The sequence below is a fragment of the Vicugna pacos genome, chromosome 3 (genome assembly GCF_048564905.1).
Source record: "Vicugna pacos chromosome 3, VicPac4, whole genome shotgun sequence".
In the NCBI taxonomy this organism is placed as follows: domain Eukaryota; kingdom Metazoa; phylum Chordata; class Mammalia; order Artiodactyla; family Camelidae; genus Vicugna; species Vicugna pacos.
In genome coordinates this window covers 15569102-15586989 of record NC_132989.1, presented here as the reverse complement: position 1 = coordinate 15586989, position 17888 = coordinate 15569102, and the positions used below count along the sequence as shown (strand labels likewise).

Genomic DNA, 17888 nt, shown 5'->3' with positions numbered 1-17888 from the left:
AGCAGGGGATTATAGGTTGTGGGAAGAAATGATAGCCTCCCCTAGGAAGAAGAGATATACAAAGAAAGAAATGATACACACGCACAGAATAAAGTTAGATTCTTTTGCTGATTTAATTAACCAGTAAGGCAAAATCTTACTGGAAATGAGGTGGCTTCCAGGGCAAGAGCAGATGTGGCATGTCTCAGTGGAGCTTCCCTTGACCCACAGAGTTCCTGTTGGCACAGCCTGGGTAAGGAGAGGTCTTCACACGTCTGTGAGCTCAAATCTTGTTACATTGCTGCCCTTTTATAATCGCGGCTTACACGAGCAATCTGTAAGAACTCACACCAGTGATGCATGCATTTCTGTTTATGGGGCTATTTATAAACATCGGACATGTGTGGGCTCTGCTGACAGTCAGCATCACCAGTGTAGCACCCTCATCCTGAAAGAAGCAGCAAAGTTAGGGCTGGGAGCCCATGGGTAACTATGCCCGAGAAGGTCCATTTTCCCAAGCCGTCCCCTCCCTCTGATTTTATGCTTTTTTATCTGAATCGTTCAAAGACTGAGTTTTGACTGAAGACCATGATCACTAGTGCATCACCCCAGAAAATCACATCATGGAGAAATTTAACTGATCTTAGAAGCTGGTTCTTGAGCAATAAGGTGGGATGAATTAGAAGAAATAGATGAAAATGTGTGCAGTGATTCTGGAAGAACTTTTGGATAGTTTCAAGAGCTCTCACCATTGATGGTGATGATTATACTCTTTGTTCTTATTTTATTTTCAGACTCACAGCTTTGTTTTGCTCAGCAATAGTAGATCATTACACTGGTCATATAAATAGAATTTGTATTTTTCTTACAAATTGGGGGGAGAGGGCAGAGTGAAATATTTTCCAGGGAACATTGAGCAGGAATTGGAAGCAAAGGAGATAGGACTAAAGAGAACGTTCGAGGACATTCTGGGGAGTGAGGAAGGATTGCTCTGAGCTGTGGGGAGAATGTGATGATCATGATAACAGTGGAGCACTGGATATGTTTGTGGAGCACTTCATGTACTTTTTGAAATGTTTACATGTATTAGCCCATTTACTGAGTTATTTAATAGATTCAGTTAACTAGTTAACTCATTTAACTTTTTTTTTTACATTTTTTATTGATTCATAATCATTTTACAGTGTTGTGTCAAATTCCAGTGTTCAGCACAATTTTTCAGTCATTCATGGACATATACACACTCATTGTCACATTTTTTTCTCTGTGATTTATCATAACATTTTGTGTGTATTTCCCTGTGCTATACAGTGTAATCTTGTTTATCTATTCTACAATTTTGAAATCCCAGTCTATCCCTTCCCACCCTCTACCCCGCCCCCCCCCCCCGGTAACCACAAGTCTGTATTCTCTGTCCATGAGTCTATTTCTGTCCTGTATTTATGCTTTGTTTTTGTTTGTTTGTTTGTTTTTGTTTTTTAGATTCCACATATGAGCGATCTCATATGGTATTTTTCTTTCTCTTTCTGGCTTACTTCACTTAGAATGACATTCTCTAGGATCATCCATGTTGCTGCAAATTGCATTATGTTGTCGGTTTTTATGGCTGAGTAGTATTCCATTGTATAAATATACCACTTCTTCTTTATCCAGTCACCTGTTGATGGACATTTAGGTTGTTTCCATGTTTTGGCTATTGTAAATAGTGCTGCTATGAACATTGGGGTGCAGGTATCATCCTGAAGTAGATTTCCTTCTGGATACAAGCCCAGGAGTGGGATTCCTGGGTCATACGGTAAGTCTATTCCTAGTCTTTTGAGGAATCTCCACACTGTTTTCCATAGTGGCTGCACCAAACTGCATTCCCACCAGCAGTGTAGGAGGGTTCCCCTTTCTCCACAGCCTCTCCAGCATTTGTCATTTTTGGATTTTTGAATGACGGCCATTCTGACTGGTGTGAGGTGATACCTCATTGTAGTTTTGATTTGCATTTCTCTGATAATTAGTGATATTGAACATTTTTTCATGTGCTTTTTGATCATTTGTATGTCTTCCCTGGAGAGTTGCTTGTTTAGGTCTTCTGCCCATTTTTGGATTGGGTTGTTTATTTTTTTCTTATTGAGTCGTATGAGCTGCTTATATATTCTGGAGATCAAGCCTTTGTCGGTTTCACTTGCAAAAATTTTCTCCCATTCCGTAGGTTTTCTTCTTGTTTTATTTCTGGTTTCCTTTGCTCTGCAGAAGCTTGTAAGTTTCATTAGGTCCCATTTGTTTATTCTTGCTTTTATTTCTTCTAGGAGAAAATTTTTGAAATGTATGTCAGATAATGTTTTGCCTATGTTTTCCTCTAGGAGGTTTATTGTATCTTGTCTTATGTTTAAGTCTTTGATCCATTTTGAGATGATTTTTCTATATGGTGTAAGGGTGTGTTCTAGCTTCATTGTTTTACATGCTGCTGTCCAGTTTTCCCAACACCATTTGCTGAAGAGACTGTCTTTATTCCATTGTATATTCTTGCCTCCTTTGTCGAAGATGAGTTGACCAAAAGTTTGTGGGTTCATTTCTGGGCTCTCTATTCTGTTCCATTGGTCTATATGTCTGTTTTGGTACCAATACCATGCTGTCTTGATGACTGTAGCTCTATAGTATTGTCTGAAGTCTGGGAGAGTTATTCCTCCAGCCTCTTTCTTTCTCTTCAGTAATGCTTTAGCAATTCTAGGTCTTTGATGGTTCCATATAAATTTTATTATGATTTGTTCTAGTTCTGTGAAATATGTCCTGGGTAATTGGATAGGGATTGCATTAAATCTGTAGATTGCCTTGGGCAGTGTGACCATTTTAACAATATTGATTCTTCCAATCCAAGAGCATGGAATATCTTTCCATTTTTTAAAGTCTTCTTTAATTTCCTTCATCAATGGTTTATAGTTTTCTGTGTATAATTCTTTCGCCTCCTTGGTTAGATTTATTCCCAGATATTTTATTACTTTGGGTGCTATTTTAAAGGGGATTGTTTCTTTACTTTCTTTTTCTGTTGATTTATCGTTAGTGTAAAGAAAGGCAACTGATTTTTGAACATTAATTTTGTAACCTGCTACCTTGCTGAATTCTTCGATCAGCTCTAGTAGTTTTTTTGTGGACCTTTTAGGGTTTTCTATATATAGTAACATGTCGTCAGCATATAATGACACTTTTACCTCTTCTTTTCCAATTTGGATCCCTTTTATTTCTTTCTCTTGCCTGATTGCTGTGGCTAGGACTTCCAGGACTATATTGAATAGGAGTGGTGATAGTGGGCATCCTTGTCTTGTCCCAGATTTTAGTGGGAAGCTTTTGAGTTTTTCACCGTTGAGAACTATGCTGGCTATAGGTTTGTCATATATAGCTTTTATTATGTTGAGATATGTTCCCTCTATACCCACTTTGGCGAGAGTTTTTATCATAAATGGGTGTTGAATTTTATCAAATGCTTTTTCTGCATCGATTGAGATGATCATGTGGTTTTTGTCCTTTCTCTTGTTGATGTGATGTATTACATTGATTGATTTGCGTATGTTGAACCAGCCTTGTGTCCCTGGGATGAACCCCACTTGGTCATGATGTATAATCTTTTTTATGTGTTGTTGGATTCTATTTGCTAAAATTTTGGTGAGGATTTTGGTGTCTATGTTCATCAGTGATATTGGCCTATAATTCTCTTTTTTTGTAGTGTCTTTGCCTGGTTTTGGTATCAGGGTGATGGTGGCTTCATAGAATGAGTTTGGGAGTATTCCCTCCTTTTCAATTGTCTGGAAGAGTTTGAGAAGGACTGGTATGAGTTCTTCTTTGTATGTTTGGTAGAATTCCCCGGTGAAGCCGTCCGGTCCTGGACTTTTATTTGTAGGGAGGTTTTTAATTGCTATTTCTATTTCCTTTCTAGTGATCGGATTGTTCAAGTGTTCAGTTTCTTCTTGATTCAGTTTTGGTGGACAGTATGTTTCCAGAAACTTGTCCATCTCCTCTAGGTTATCCAGTTTGGTTCCATATAGTTTTTCATAATATTCTCGTATGATATTCTGTATTTCTATTTTGTTTGTTGTAATTTCTCCATTTTCCTTTCTTATTTTGCTAATTTGTGCTCTCTCTTTTTTCTTCTTTGTGAGTTTGGCCAGAGGTTTGTCGATTTTATTTACTTTTTCAAAAAACCAGCTTTTGGTTTGGTTGATTTTTTCTATGGTCTTGTTAATCTCTATTGTATTTAATTCCTCTCTGATCTTTATTATTTCCTTCCTTCTGCTGCTTTTTGGGGCTTTTTGTTCTTCTTTTTCTAATTGATTCAGGTGGTGGGTTAACTTGTTTATTTGAGATTGTTCTTCTTTTTTGAGGAAGGCCTGTATCGCTATAAACTTCCCTCTTAGCACTGCCTTTGCTGTGTCCCATAGGTTTTGAGTGGTTGTGCTTTCATTATCATTTGTCTCAAGGTATTTTTTAATTTCAGCTTTGATTTCCTCATTGATCCATTGTTTTTTCAATAACCTCATTTAACTTTTTATGTTAAATGTGAGACAGAAAAAAAGTTGAATAGGAACATGAATTCCTTGAGAGAAAGATTATAATAAGAAAGATATTATTCTCTCACCTCAGATAATGAAGTTGTCAGCATAACAGTTTCAGGGCTAAGCAACCAGCTCTTTGCCCTGTAGCACACTTAGCATTCAAGATGTAGGAGGCAATTGGAAGTCCTGCTTTCTTGTTTTTTGTCTTTAAAGGAAGGCCAGATGAGATAAGTTATGTAGATCATCTTTGAGAATCCAAAGAAGGCTATAGGTAATATGCATGACACCAAATTTTACATATAATCAGAGAGAAATATTAGCTCTCAGGTGTATCAATCAGGATGTGCTGTAGTTAAAAAAAAAAAAAAAACTTAGAGGCTGTGACAACGAGAGTGCCTCCTTGCCCGTGATAAATATTCATCTTGGATTAGCTTAGAGCTCTGCTCCGGCAGTCCTCATTCAAGAATCCGAGATGCTGCATCCTGCACCCCATCTGGGGCACTACTGGTTTCTGGGCTATGAAAGGCAACATGGCAGATCACATACTGGCTCCTGGGGCTTCCTGTTGGAATTGGCACACAATTTCCATTCACATTTCATCATCAAGCCAGATACCACGTGTAATCTTTCATGTGCTGAGAATAAAAGATTCAAATTTCAGTGAACAGATAATAACAACTGCCACATTTGATCAGGAACTCCTGAACTAGGTGATCTCTAGGTTCCTTGGCAGTTCAGGGTTTCTGTGAGTCCAGGTTAACCTATATTATGCTTATTCAGAGGTTTATGTGTCTAAATGATAAGTCTACGTGTCTAAATGACAGACACCAATTCCCTTCCAGTCAAGGGTCATCTTTATAACTGGGACAAGAGTGAGCCTTCTCCTAATAGTGTCCGAGCAGACCCTTGTGGACTATTGCCTCACCTGGAGTGACAATTGAGGAATTGAGTGATTCGCTCCCCGGTGCCCCTAGTGGCTTCCTCCTAGAGAGATTTGGTTCCTCATTGGCAAAGTTATCTCAGCAATTTACACATAATGAGCTTGAACCAGACAGCTGTTAATATCCCTTCCAACCCTGAAACTTTATGTTCTAGGCAAGTGCCTGTTATTATTGAATACTGGATGACCAAATTTTAGATTGGTCGAGCAAAGTGTATTTTAGGGAAAAGAAGTCTAGGAAAGTGGCCATGAGAAAGTCTAAGCAAGAGATCAGTAGCCTCCAAAGGCTGGTGTAGGTCCACAGCATCACCAGGTGCCGTCCACGGCACTGCAGGCGCCAGTGACTTTAGCCCCTTCATAATCTCCACCAGCCCTTTTTTCTTAGTTACACACATTTGACATTTTCTCAGTGTTTCGGAGAGTGCTGGTCAGAGGCAGCTGTAAGAGGAGTCGCCTTGTCAGCCTCCTTCCAACCAGAGTGCCTCCCTTCGTGCCTCTTTTATAGAAAGTCTGTGCCACCATGGACCACCTTCATTTTAAAGATGTGAAAACTGAACTGAAGAGAGGGGCTGAAATTGCTGAACAAAAAGGCCAGCTGGCGGCAAGGTCAGCTACCCATTTCCCTGAGACCCATGAGTCAATTGCAAGACCTGTGTTTGGGGCCTGGGATTGATCCAGAATTTTCCCAAGAAATCATCTTTCTAGATCTTTTACCTCAAGATACTCTACTTCCTCTTTTATTTTTCTTCATTCATGAATTTGGCCTCTAGTGTTGCAAGAAAAGGTTATGTTCACTCATAAGGTCTGCCTGCTTAAGGGACGTATGGACTCACGTCTTAATGCCACTCACCTTCGGCTGGTGCCTTAGCTTGGCGTATTCCGCCTAATGATGTCCTGAAGGTACTTTGCTAATCATTCTCACCCTTTCTGCTTTTTCTGCCAGTTAAGATTATAATAATGTCTTACGACAGGCTTTTTAAAGAATGAGGGCCCTGTGAATGACGATCTCTCTGTTTCCTTCTACAGTTCCTTATCAACAGAATCCTTACAATCCCCGAGGCAGCTCCAATGTCATCCAGTGCTACCGATGCGGAGACACCTGCAAAGGGGAGGTGGTTCGTGTCCACAATAACCACTTCCACATCAGATGCTTCACCTGTCAAGGTAGGAAGTCTGATTTCCCAACCTCCTCCTCAGATTCCTGGCCATGCTCTCACCCCAGGACGTGCCACAGGGCAGGCAGAACAAACACAGGCAGCTGAGACACCTATAGAGGCCTAAAGAGACCTCCCTTGAGCGGTCCTTCCTTGAGTTGTGAGAATTCTCCCTTAAGCAGCTGGTGTGAAGAGAAGAGAGAGGCAAGGGTGAGGGTGGTGGTGTGATATGGAGGAAGGAGGGAGTCTGGTGACCCAGCGTGGAAGTGCTGGCCCAGAAGGAAGAAGGCAGTTCTGCAAGCTAACGTGCCATATCTGAGACGACTCCTGGTTTGTGCCTGTAAATAAGTTTGAAAGTCAGTGAAAGAGCAAGCTGTCCTGGCTAAGATGTGGCATTGCTCTGAGATAAGTGTGAGGATTCTCAAAGATTAGATTTAACAAAGGGGAAGGTACTTCGTTTTGTTTTTTTTTTTAATTGAAATACAGTCAGTTACAGTGTGTCCATTTCTGGTGTACAGCACAAGGCCCCAGTCATGCATATACACACATATATTCATTTTCTTATTCTTTATCATTAAAGGTTATTACAAGATATTGAATATAGTTCCCTGTGCTGTACAGAAGAAATCTGATTTTTTTAATATATTTTTATATATAGTGGCTAACATATGCAAATCTCAAACTCTCGAATTTATCCCTTTCCACACCCTTTCCCCTAGTAACCATAAGATTCTTTACTATGTCTGCGAGCCTATTTCTGTCTTGTAGATGAGTTCATTAGTGTCCTGTTTTTTCTTTTTTTTTAAATTCCACGTATGAGTGAAAACATACAGTATTTTTCTTTCTCTTTCTGGCTTACTTCATTTAGAAGGATGATCTCTAGGTCCATCTATGTTGCTGCAAAAGGCATTATTTTACTCTTTTTTATGGCTGAGTAGTATTTCGTTGTATAAATATACCACAGCTTCTTTATCTAGTCATCTGTCAGTGGACATTTGGGTTGTTTCCATGTCTTGGCTATTGTAAATAGTGCTGCTGTGAACATTAGGGTGCATGTATCTTTTCGAATTAGAGTTCCCTCCAGATATATGCCCAGGAGTGGGATTGCTGGATCATGTGGTAAGTCTATTTTTAGTCTTTCAAGGAATCTCCATACTGTTTTCCATAATAACTGCACCAGACTACATTCCTACCAACAGTGTAGGAGGATTCCCTTTTTGCCACACCCTCTCCCACATCTATCACTTGTGAACTTTTAAATGGTGGCCATTCTGACTGGTGTATGGTGATACCTCATTGTGGTTTTGATTTGCATTTCTCTGATAATTAGTGATTTGAGCATTTTTTCATGTGCCTGTTGGCTATTTGTATGTCTTCACTGGAGAATTGTTTAGGTCTTCTGCCCATTTTTGGATTGGATTGTTTGAGGTTTTTTGTTACTAAGTTTGTATATGCTGTTTATATATTCTGGAAGTTAAACCTTTGTCAGTCGCATCATTTGCAAATATTTTCTCCCATTCCATAGGTTGTCTTTTTGTTTTGCTTATGGAATCCTTTGCTGTGCAAAAGCTGATAAGTTTAATTAGGTCTGATTTGTCTATTTTTGCTTTTATTTCTATTGCGTGGGTAGACTACTCTAGGAGAATATTGCTAAGATTTATGTCAGAGAATGTTTTGCCTTTGTTTTCTTCTAGAAAGGTTTATTTTATATTTAAGTCCTTAAGCCATTTTAAGTTTATTTTTGTGTATGGTGTCAGGGAGTGTTTTAACTTCTTTGATTTACGTGTGGGTGTCCAGTTTTCCCAACACCACTTGCTGAACAGACTGTCTTTTTGCCATTGTATATTCTTGTCTCCTTGTTGAAGATTAACTGACTGTAGGTCTTTGGGTTTATTTCTAGGCTCTCTATTCTGTTCCATTGATCCATATGTCTGTTTTTATGCCAATACCATGCTGTTTTAATTACTGTAGCTCTGTAATATTTTCTGAAGCCTAGGAGGGTTATTCCTCCAGTTTCATTCTTTTTCTTCAATATTGCTTTGGTAATTCTGGGTCTTTTGTGATTCCATGTAAATTTTAGGATTATTCTAGTTCTGTGAAAAATGTCATGGGTAATTTGATAGGGATTGCATTAAATCTGTAGATTGCCTTGGGCAGTATGACCATTTTAACAATATTGATTCTTCCAATCCAAAAGCATGGGATATTTTTCCATTTTTTAGAGTCATCTTTAATTTCCTTAATCAGTATTTTGTAGTTCTCCCTGTATAAGTCTTTCACCTCCTTGGTCAGATTTATTCCTAAGTATTTTATTGTTTTTGATGTCATTTTTAAAAGGATTGTTTCTTTACTTTCTTTTCCTGCTATTTCATTGCTAGTGTAAAGAAATGCAACTGATTTCTGTATGTTAATCTTGTATCCTGCTACCTTACCTTTATCAGCTCTAGTAGTTTTTGTGTGGAGCTTTTAGGGTTTTCTATATACAGTATCATGTCTGCAGCATATGGTGCCAATTTTACCTTGAGAAGCTACTTCTTGACCTCAGTAGGGTTTATAATTTAGGAGCAGATGGTTGCTGGGCTCCCTCTAATTGTGACAGCTTATCCACAGCTAATTTATAGAACCCTAGACTCAACCAAGCTAGGAGTTCCCTAGAAGTCTTGCTAGTGGCAGGATCCTAGGAAGAGGGACTCAGCTGAAGGAGCCTGGAGAGCCCTCTGGCCCAAACAGGGTGACGCTCCCTGCCCCAGTGTCCTTGGCAAATGCCACTCCTGCCTCCACTTCTTGACCTTTTCTTCCAGGCTTTCTGTTTTACAGAGCAGCCACTCTGATGTTGGATTGTCCTCTGGATTTAGAAAATGTTTGACCAAAAACCTATAATTTCCTCTGTGGGTTTTAGATTTGTCCTCATGGAGTTTGGTGAGCACTGTGTGATTGCTTTTCCCTGGGGCCGCCAAGTCTGCCCCGTGCCCAGTTAAATTGCACATCCTTAAACTAGGCCTCATCTGAAATGATTCCAACTTGTATCATCATGCTGGAGTCTTCCCCCTTGATCCGCTTTTGGTTTGTCACTATCATTCCTAAAAGCATAATGCCCAGGACAGACCACAGTTGTCAAGGTCTCCAAGTACAGTAAGGTCCACATCCCTTTAATGTGACTGATATTGAATTAACTTCCTAAGGAACCACTTCACACCACTAATATATATATTGAATTTAGTGTCCGTTGAAACCCTAGGTCTTTTCATTTTAGTACCTGTTTCCAACCTCAGCCTCACATATCTGAGATTGACTTTCTCTGCCATTGAGTAAAATCCCAGATTTCTTTCCTAAGGATCTAACTGGACTCTATACTGAGCAAATAAATTCCATAGTCATATTCCCTAATTTGTTCCATGGAAGCTTATATGGGATATATTTTAATTGATATGATTTAAATTTTATGTTGAGAATTGGCAAACCCCCTTGTTGCAAGTTGACCTGCAAGAGTATCTTAGTGAGTGACCATCGTTAACATCCCTACACATTGAGACAGGACAAAGTGTAATAAAATTGTTGTAAGGAGGTGTGAGCTATGAGTCTGCAAATATATTCTTAAGAGATTGGATTTGTTACCTTTTACTTTAAGCCAAAATTTAATGGCTTAAAGCAATCTTCTGTGTAGCTCATGATTCTCTGGGTTGGCTGAGCAGTTCTTCCAATCTGAGCTGGCTCTGCTCTTGTCTGCTCACCTCGTTGTGATTTATGAGGGCTCAGCTGGCAGTGGTTGGCAGGCATTTGACCTGAGTGTCTCCATATGGCTTCTCATCCTCCAGAGGGCTGGCTTGGACTCGTCTGCATGGTGGTCTCAGGGATCCAAATGCAACAAGAGAACAGGCTTCAATAAGCAAGACCTTTTCAAGCCTCAGCATGTGTTGTACTTGTTAATGTCCCAGTGGCCAAAACAAGTTAAATGGCCAAGCCAGACTCAAGATTGTGGAGAAACAAATGTTGCCTTTTGTGGGAGGATCTGCAGCTTCAGATTTCAAGGATGTGAATACAGAGAAGGGACGAATTTGGCATTTTGACAGTCTACCATAGGGGGGTTAGAGAAACCCTTTTAATGGAGGTTTTAAGAACAAAAAAGACTGTTATTTTTCTCCATATTTTCAACATCAGCTTGCTGAGAGAGGATTTTTGTTTCCAGCAGTAACCAATATAGGGATTAGTTGCCCTCAATTAGTTGCCTTCTCATTTGAAAAATCTAAAATCTCTTATGAATTTCTTGTATGACCCTTTTAATGTGACTACTGTACTGACATGAAAGGAAGGAACCCGCAGAGGTGAAAAATTTTCTTTAAAAAAGCAGAAATCCAGGTGTGACTGCCAATGCCAGGTTTAATCCTGATGATTTATGCTAAATCTTAAGACCTTGAACTTTTACCTTGATGACTATATGGATCATGAGAATAGGAGTCAGAGCCGAGAGCCTGATCCAAGTAGGATTCTAACAGGAGACCTGTGAGTAATGCTGAGATTTCCCCCTACAGAGAGCTTCCTCTCAGTGTCTAGATGGATGAGAAGTAAACTGGAGAAGGAAACAGCATAGAAAGTTGGCCTGTACCAAATTCAGCACTGGGTAGAAAAGAATAACACTGAATCAAAATGCCTGTCCATGACCCATCCCTTACATGGACTCACGTTTTATTTTCATGCTGTATGTTTGGCTTTTTAAAAATTGAAACAGAGAATTTACAAGAAAGTGGCCCCATACTTCACAAATAGCAGAAGCAAATGGTAATCCTCTATGGAGGAATTCAGCTTTATTCCAACCTCCTAGAATTCCTACAGATAACATCATTAGCAAAATGAGTAACTCATGGTCAAAAACACACATATCATACTGGGGGAGAGCCAGCAAAAACAATGGAGAACCTCAGAGACTTCATAGATTGGAATTTTCTGACATTTTATAATAATTACTTTCAATACATTTAAACGAGCCAGAAAAATTAGCAAGAAACAACACATTATAGTAAATAGCACAGCAGATTTGAAAAGGAGACAAATAACGTATGTTTTAGAAATAAAAAATATAATATTTGAAATTAAAAACTCAACGTATGGATTAAATAGCAGATCAAATGTTGCTGAAGGGAGAATTAAAAAGCTGTAAGACTTAGTGAAGAGAGGGGTATATATGTATAGCCCCCAAATATAAGAAAGTGGTAAAAATAAAAGAGACGTTTGTACACGGAGAATATAGTGAGGTCTGACTGTATCTAATCAGAGTTCTAGAGATGTGTAACAGAACGTGAGTGGGAGGACAGTGTTTGAAGAGATAACATCTGTGAATTATCTAGAGCTGATGAAAGACAGATCCTTGGAAACTTAATAAATCCCAGTACAAAAATATAAAAGAATTCGACCTACACACATCATAGTGAAACTGCAGATCACCAGAAACAAAAAATCATCACGAAAGTGCCAGAGAGAAAAGACCAATCTTCTGTATGTGAATGGTAAATAAGCTGACAGCTGAGGTTTTGGCCGCGACAAGGAAATCAGAAAACAGTGGAATAATGCCTTTGTGTACTATAGGAAATAACTGTAAATTTAGGGTTATGTATTTAGCAAAAGTGTCTTTCAAGGACAAAGACAGACCCACCGCTAACTCATACTTAATGGTGAAAGGCTGACTGCTTCCCTGTGAGATCAAAAAGAAGAAAAGAATGTCTGCTTTCCCTTCTTCTGTTCAGCACCGTACTGCAGGTTCGTGCCAGGACAGTTAGGCAAGAAAATGAAATAGAAAGGCACCCAGATTGAAAAAGAAGTCAGAGTGTTTGTACATGACATGATCTTGTATATAACAAATCCGAAGGAATGTACTAAAAACTGTTAGAACTAGCAAACAAGTTCATCAGGGTTCAGGGGTACAAGATCAATATACCAAAATCCATTGTATTTCTATGCACTTGTAGTGAACAATCTGAAAATAAAATTGAGAAAACAGTTCCATTTACAGTAGCATAAAAATAAATGTAACAAAATATAAAAGTTATACTTTGAAAACTGTAAAATACTAAAGAAGATCTAAATAAATGGAAAGATATCCCACGTTTGTGGGTCTTAAGTCAATATTGTGAAGATGGCGGTAGTCTTTAGATTGATCTACAGATTTGGTGCTGTCTTAGCTCAGGCTGCTGTAACAAAATAACATAGACGGGCTAGCTTAAACAACAGTAATTTATTTTTTCACAGTTCTGGAGGCTGGAAGTCCAAGATCAAGGTGCCAGCATAGTCGGGTTCTTTGGAGAGCTCCCTGCCCGGCTTGTAGACAGCCACCTTCCCACTGTGTCCTCCCATGTCAGAGAGATAGAGAGAGAGAGAGAAGCTTGCTGGTGTCTCTTCTAGTAAAGGCACTGATCCCACAATGAAGGTCCCAACCTCATGACCTCATCTAAACCTCACTGTCTTCTAAAGGTCACCAATCTAAATACTGTCACTTTAGGGCTTGCGGCTTCAACATATGAATTTGGGGGAGGACACTCTTCAGTTTATAGCAAATGTAGCCCCTATAAAAATCCCCACTGGCTTCTTTGCAGAAATTGGCAAACTGATTCTAAAATGCATATGGAATCGGAAGGGAAGGGACATAGCCAAAGCAATCTTGAAAAAGAACAAAATTGGAGGACTCAAACTTCCCACTTTCAAAACTTACTACAAAGCTACCATAAATAAGACAATGTGGTGGCAACCCAAAGATAGACATATAGATCAGTAGAATAGAATTGAGAACTTAGAAATAAAGCCTTGTATTTATGGTCAGTTGACTTTCAACAAGGGTGCCAAACTAATTCAGTAGGGAAGGAGTAGTTTTCAACAAATGATGCTAGGAAAACTGAACATACATATGCAAACAAAAAAAAATGAAGTTGCATTCTTCTTCAACTCAAAATAAGTCAAAAACCTAAATGCAAGAGTTAAAACTATATAACTCTTAAGAGAAAATACAGTAGCAAATCTTTGTGACCTTGAGTTAGGCAAAACCTTCTTAGATAAGACACAAAAAAACACAGACAATTAAAAATTAAAATGCACATCATCAAAATTAAAAACTTATGTTTCAGAATATTCCATGAAGAATGTAGAAAGTCTGGGGAGGGTATAGCTCAGTGGTAGAGTGTTTGCTTAGCATGCACAAGGTCCTGGGTTCAACTCCTAGTACCTCTGATTGATTGATTGATTGATTGATAAATCAATCTAATTACCTCCCCCACCAAAACAAATTTTTTAAAGAATGTGAAAATCAACCCACAGAACAGGAGATAAAATTTGCAAATCATATATCTGCCAAAAGTCTTGTATCTAAGCTACATAAAGAATCTTACAACTTAATAATAAAAAGACAACCCAGTTTCAAAAAGGGCAAAGTATATGAATAGACATTTCTCCAAAGAAGTTATATAAATGTCCAATAAGCACACGAAAAAATGATCAACATCATTAGCCATCAATGAAATGCATATCAAACCACCATGAGATACATGTCATGCCCACTCAGATGGCTGTAGTCAGAAAAAGACAGATAATACAAGTGTTGGTGAGATTGTGGAGGAATTGGAACATCAGATATTACTGGTGGGAATGTAAAATGTGTAGCTGCTTTGGAAAAGAGTCTTGCAGTTCCTCTAGGTGTAAAGGTAGAGTTACCACATAACCCCAAGAATTCTAAATTCCACTTCTAGATACATGCTCAAGAGAAATGAAAACATGTCCATACAAAAACTTGTACATGAATGTTCCTAGCAATATTATTCATAAAGCCAAAAATACGGAACAGTTCAAATATCCATCAGCCAATGAATAGATAAGCACAATGTGGTATAATCCATACAGTGGAATATTGTTCAGCAATAGAAAAGAAAACTCAGATGGTGCACAAGAATATAATAAGATTCTCAGTTTTCATTAATAATCAGGGAAGTGAAATTGAAAACCACAATAAGATATCACTTCACCTCCACTGTGTTGACTAAAAATAAGAAGTCAGGTGTTACCCAGCGTTGTGATAATATAGATCAGTGAGAACTGCTGGTGGGAATATAAATGGGAAAAAATTTTTGGAAAATAGTGAGGCATCACCTCACAAATACAAGAATGTTCAAAGCAAAATTTCCATAAAGGAGGAAAAAAAGCACAGGCAGCTCAGATGTCCTGCAGCAGTAGACTAGATCGACTGTGATGTAATCAGACGGCAGAATCTAGCACAGCAGTGACAATGAGTGACGTGTGATCACGTGCTTCGATGTGGATGAATCTCAGAAACATAATACTAGAGAATGAAGCAGTAAATCTACACAGAAGGGCAAATGCAGTACGATTCCATCAATGTAAAGTTCAAAAACAGGGAAAACTAAACAATATATTGTTTGTGGATACCTCATAGGTGGTAAAGCTGTAAAGAAAAGCAAGAGAATGATCAACTCACAGTTCAGGACAGTGTGGGAGGCGGGTGCCCTTAGGAAGACAGGAACAGGCTTCCAAGGTGCTGATAATGTTCTGTTTCCTAAACGTGGCAGTGGGGACCTGGGAGCGTATTTTATTATCATTCTTTACCCTGTACATATACATATTTGCCACCTTTTCTGTGTGCATAATATATTTCACAATTTAAATGTTTAAAATAATGAGTGAGCACGCCCTCAGGGGCCCTTCTAACACTTTGGTTTTGGAATTCCGTAAGACTGTCTCATTTGAAAAGTTAAGATCAACAGAATTCTATGACAGAATCCTAGACTCTTAGATCTGGGTATGTCCTCAGTTACCACGTAGCCCACTCATTTTGCGGATGAGGCAACTAAGCTCAGCGGGGTGAGGTCACTTTTTCAAAGTCACACAGCACCGGAGTGATAGAATAGGAATGTGGATGAGTGTCCAGTGACCAGTGAAACAGTACATTTTCCCCAGAAACGTGGCCGGGCTGTGTGCAAGGCCTCTTTCTAGGCATTAGTGGTACAGTGAGCATTCATTCTGGACTTTCTCAAAGCAGTTCTGACTTCTCATACTCTCTTCCATTGTTAAATCATATGATCTTTTTTTAAATTAATAGACTTCATTTTTTTGATTCACAGAATGACGACTGCCTAGGGTATATTAATTCCACACCAGTTCCATGCTGCAGACCCTCTCCGTGGCCTTTCCTGTTATTTGAATGTGGGGCTTTGCTCAGCCTCAGATACATCTGCTGTGCTGGTCCAGTTGGCCTTCCACCCCGTGTTCCCCACTGTATTTCCAGCTGCCCCTGAGATTCTTATCAACCTTTACATCCTTTCTACCAAAAACTTCCTCCTTCAGCTCCTTGGGGGAAATGAAGGAACTGATTGTTCCAAGTTTTCCAGTGGCCTCCAGGTTTTCTCCACTGGGAAAGGTGGCTCTGGGAGTGGAGTTGGCAGGGGACACAGAGGAGAGAAAAGAAGGGGGAAAACAGGAGCTGTTTCCAATGAGGTTGTAGGCCATGGCCTAACTAATTCCACAGCCATGAAGTCAATTGATCTGCCACCTGCACACCCCAGAACAGCCTGTTCTCTGGCCTTGTCTGCTCTCCAGACCAGGCATTGTCTGACGTGATGAATTTTCATGAAGGCTGGTGGAAGATGAACCCTTCCCCACCAACCACCACCACCTCCACTCCTACGCCCTGCCTCCCAGCAAGGGTGGTCTCCAGGGGCTACCAGCTCTACCTCACAGAGAGTTTAAAGTGTTTAGGCGCATAGTCAGCCCTGAAGCTCTCCTTCCAGACTCACAGGGTGTCAGTGTCAGAAGAAAAGCTCAGGTCATTCCTTGTCCAGCTTCTGCTGTTTTCCATAGAGGTAAGCAGAGGCCCCAGACGACAGAGGTCCAAGTTCATTGTCGCCCAGAGAGTTAGTGGCAGTGACAAGACCAGAGCCCAGGTGCTCTGACTCCCAGAGCACTGCACCTCGCACTGTCCTGCACTGTCCCCTGGTCCCCTGGTGCTGCGACATTTGGAGCTACCCTCCTCCCTCACCTTGGCCCTTTAAGCCTGCCTGTGGCCTGCACAGTGAACGAACACTTGTGAAATAACTTCTGACATTCACTTGAAAGTCCCTCCTACTGTTAACCTGGCTACTTTTGCAAAACAACTTTCCCTGTTAAAGATGAGCTAGTGTTTACTGGGGTGATGTCACCCAGTCCAGGCCAGGTCCTTGCAATTACAGGCTTGGAAACTATCTTGGTGGTTCCCTCCACCCCACCCCATGGATCACACTTGATAAAGCTGAATATGCTAACTGCATCTTCAGGAAACCAATGTATAAAACCAGAGTGCCTGTTTATAACATAAACAAGAGGTGTAACTCTTCGTTATACTAGTTCATGTTGCCCTGATCAGCTGCTTCTCTCCCAAAGGCACTCTATGTACAAAGTCAAACGATCAGACAGTCACTTGGTGCGTGCAGACTTAGAACAAGGGGAGCTGATCATGAGATTTGAACAAGCTCTCCAGTGGCCTTCCCTTAATTGCTGACCAGCCCCTTCCTGGCTGACCCATCAGTGCCTTGGCTGGATCAATACACTCAGCAGTTCTGGTGCCCCTGGGAGCCATTTGATCTCTTAGAAGAAATTTAGCCTCTTTCTGCTCTGCCCATTTTGTGTGTTGATTTCATAATTTCAGTCTCAGAGGGAAATCTCATTTCCCACATTTCTAAGTCCTTTGGGGGAGGGACATCTATAATTATTTGTTGTTCAGACACCTATAATTATATCCACCTGCTCTTCTATCATCTGCCCTACGTTTCTTCTTATTGCCCACAAGAATATCCCTAAAGACCTTATAAAATCATGTTGCCTCTCTTTGGGGGGAGGATATAGCTCAAGTGGTAGAGCACATGCTTAGCATGCACCAGGTCCTGGGTTCAATCCCCAGTACCTCCTCTTGAAACAAATAAACCTAATTCCCTCCTCCCCTCTCCCAAAAAATACTATGTAAAAAAAAATTTTAAATCATGTTGCCTCTCTGTTCAAAAGTTGTCAGTACAATTGATCATTTCTGCAGCTGGGTGATGGGGAATCATTATAATCTTCTGTCTACTTTTGTATATGTCTGAGCATTTTTCAAGTTCTTTACAGCTAGGGGCAAAACTGTTCGCGGCCTCTCAGTTTCCCACAAAGCCTAAACATCTTGAACTGAACTTGGCTCCTCGTTCTCCAACTGGCCTGGCAATATTTTCCTGTATTATTTCCTTCCACTCCCTAAAAACACCGTCCGTACCCCAGCCCCAT

The 17888-nt window shown here is 39.9% G+C and overlaps 1 protein-coding gene across 2 annotated transcripts in view; it reads left to right on the top strand.

Moving 5' to 3' along the window:
- Positions 1-17888, top strand: part of ABLIM3 (actin binding LIM protein family member 3) — a 165751-nt gene that overhangs the window by 90992 nt on the left and 56871 nt on the right. For both annotated transcript variants that reach the window (XM_072955102.1, XM_072955098.1), the window contains exon 7: positions 6481-6618. In XM_072955102.1, the coding sequence (XP_072811203.1) occupies positions 6481-6618 (138 nt within the window). The remainder of the gene's footprint in view (positions 1-6480; positions 6619-17888) is intronic.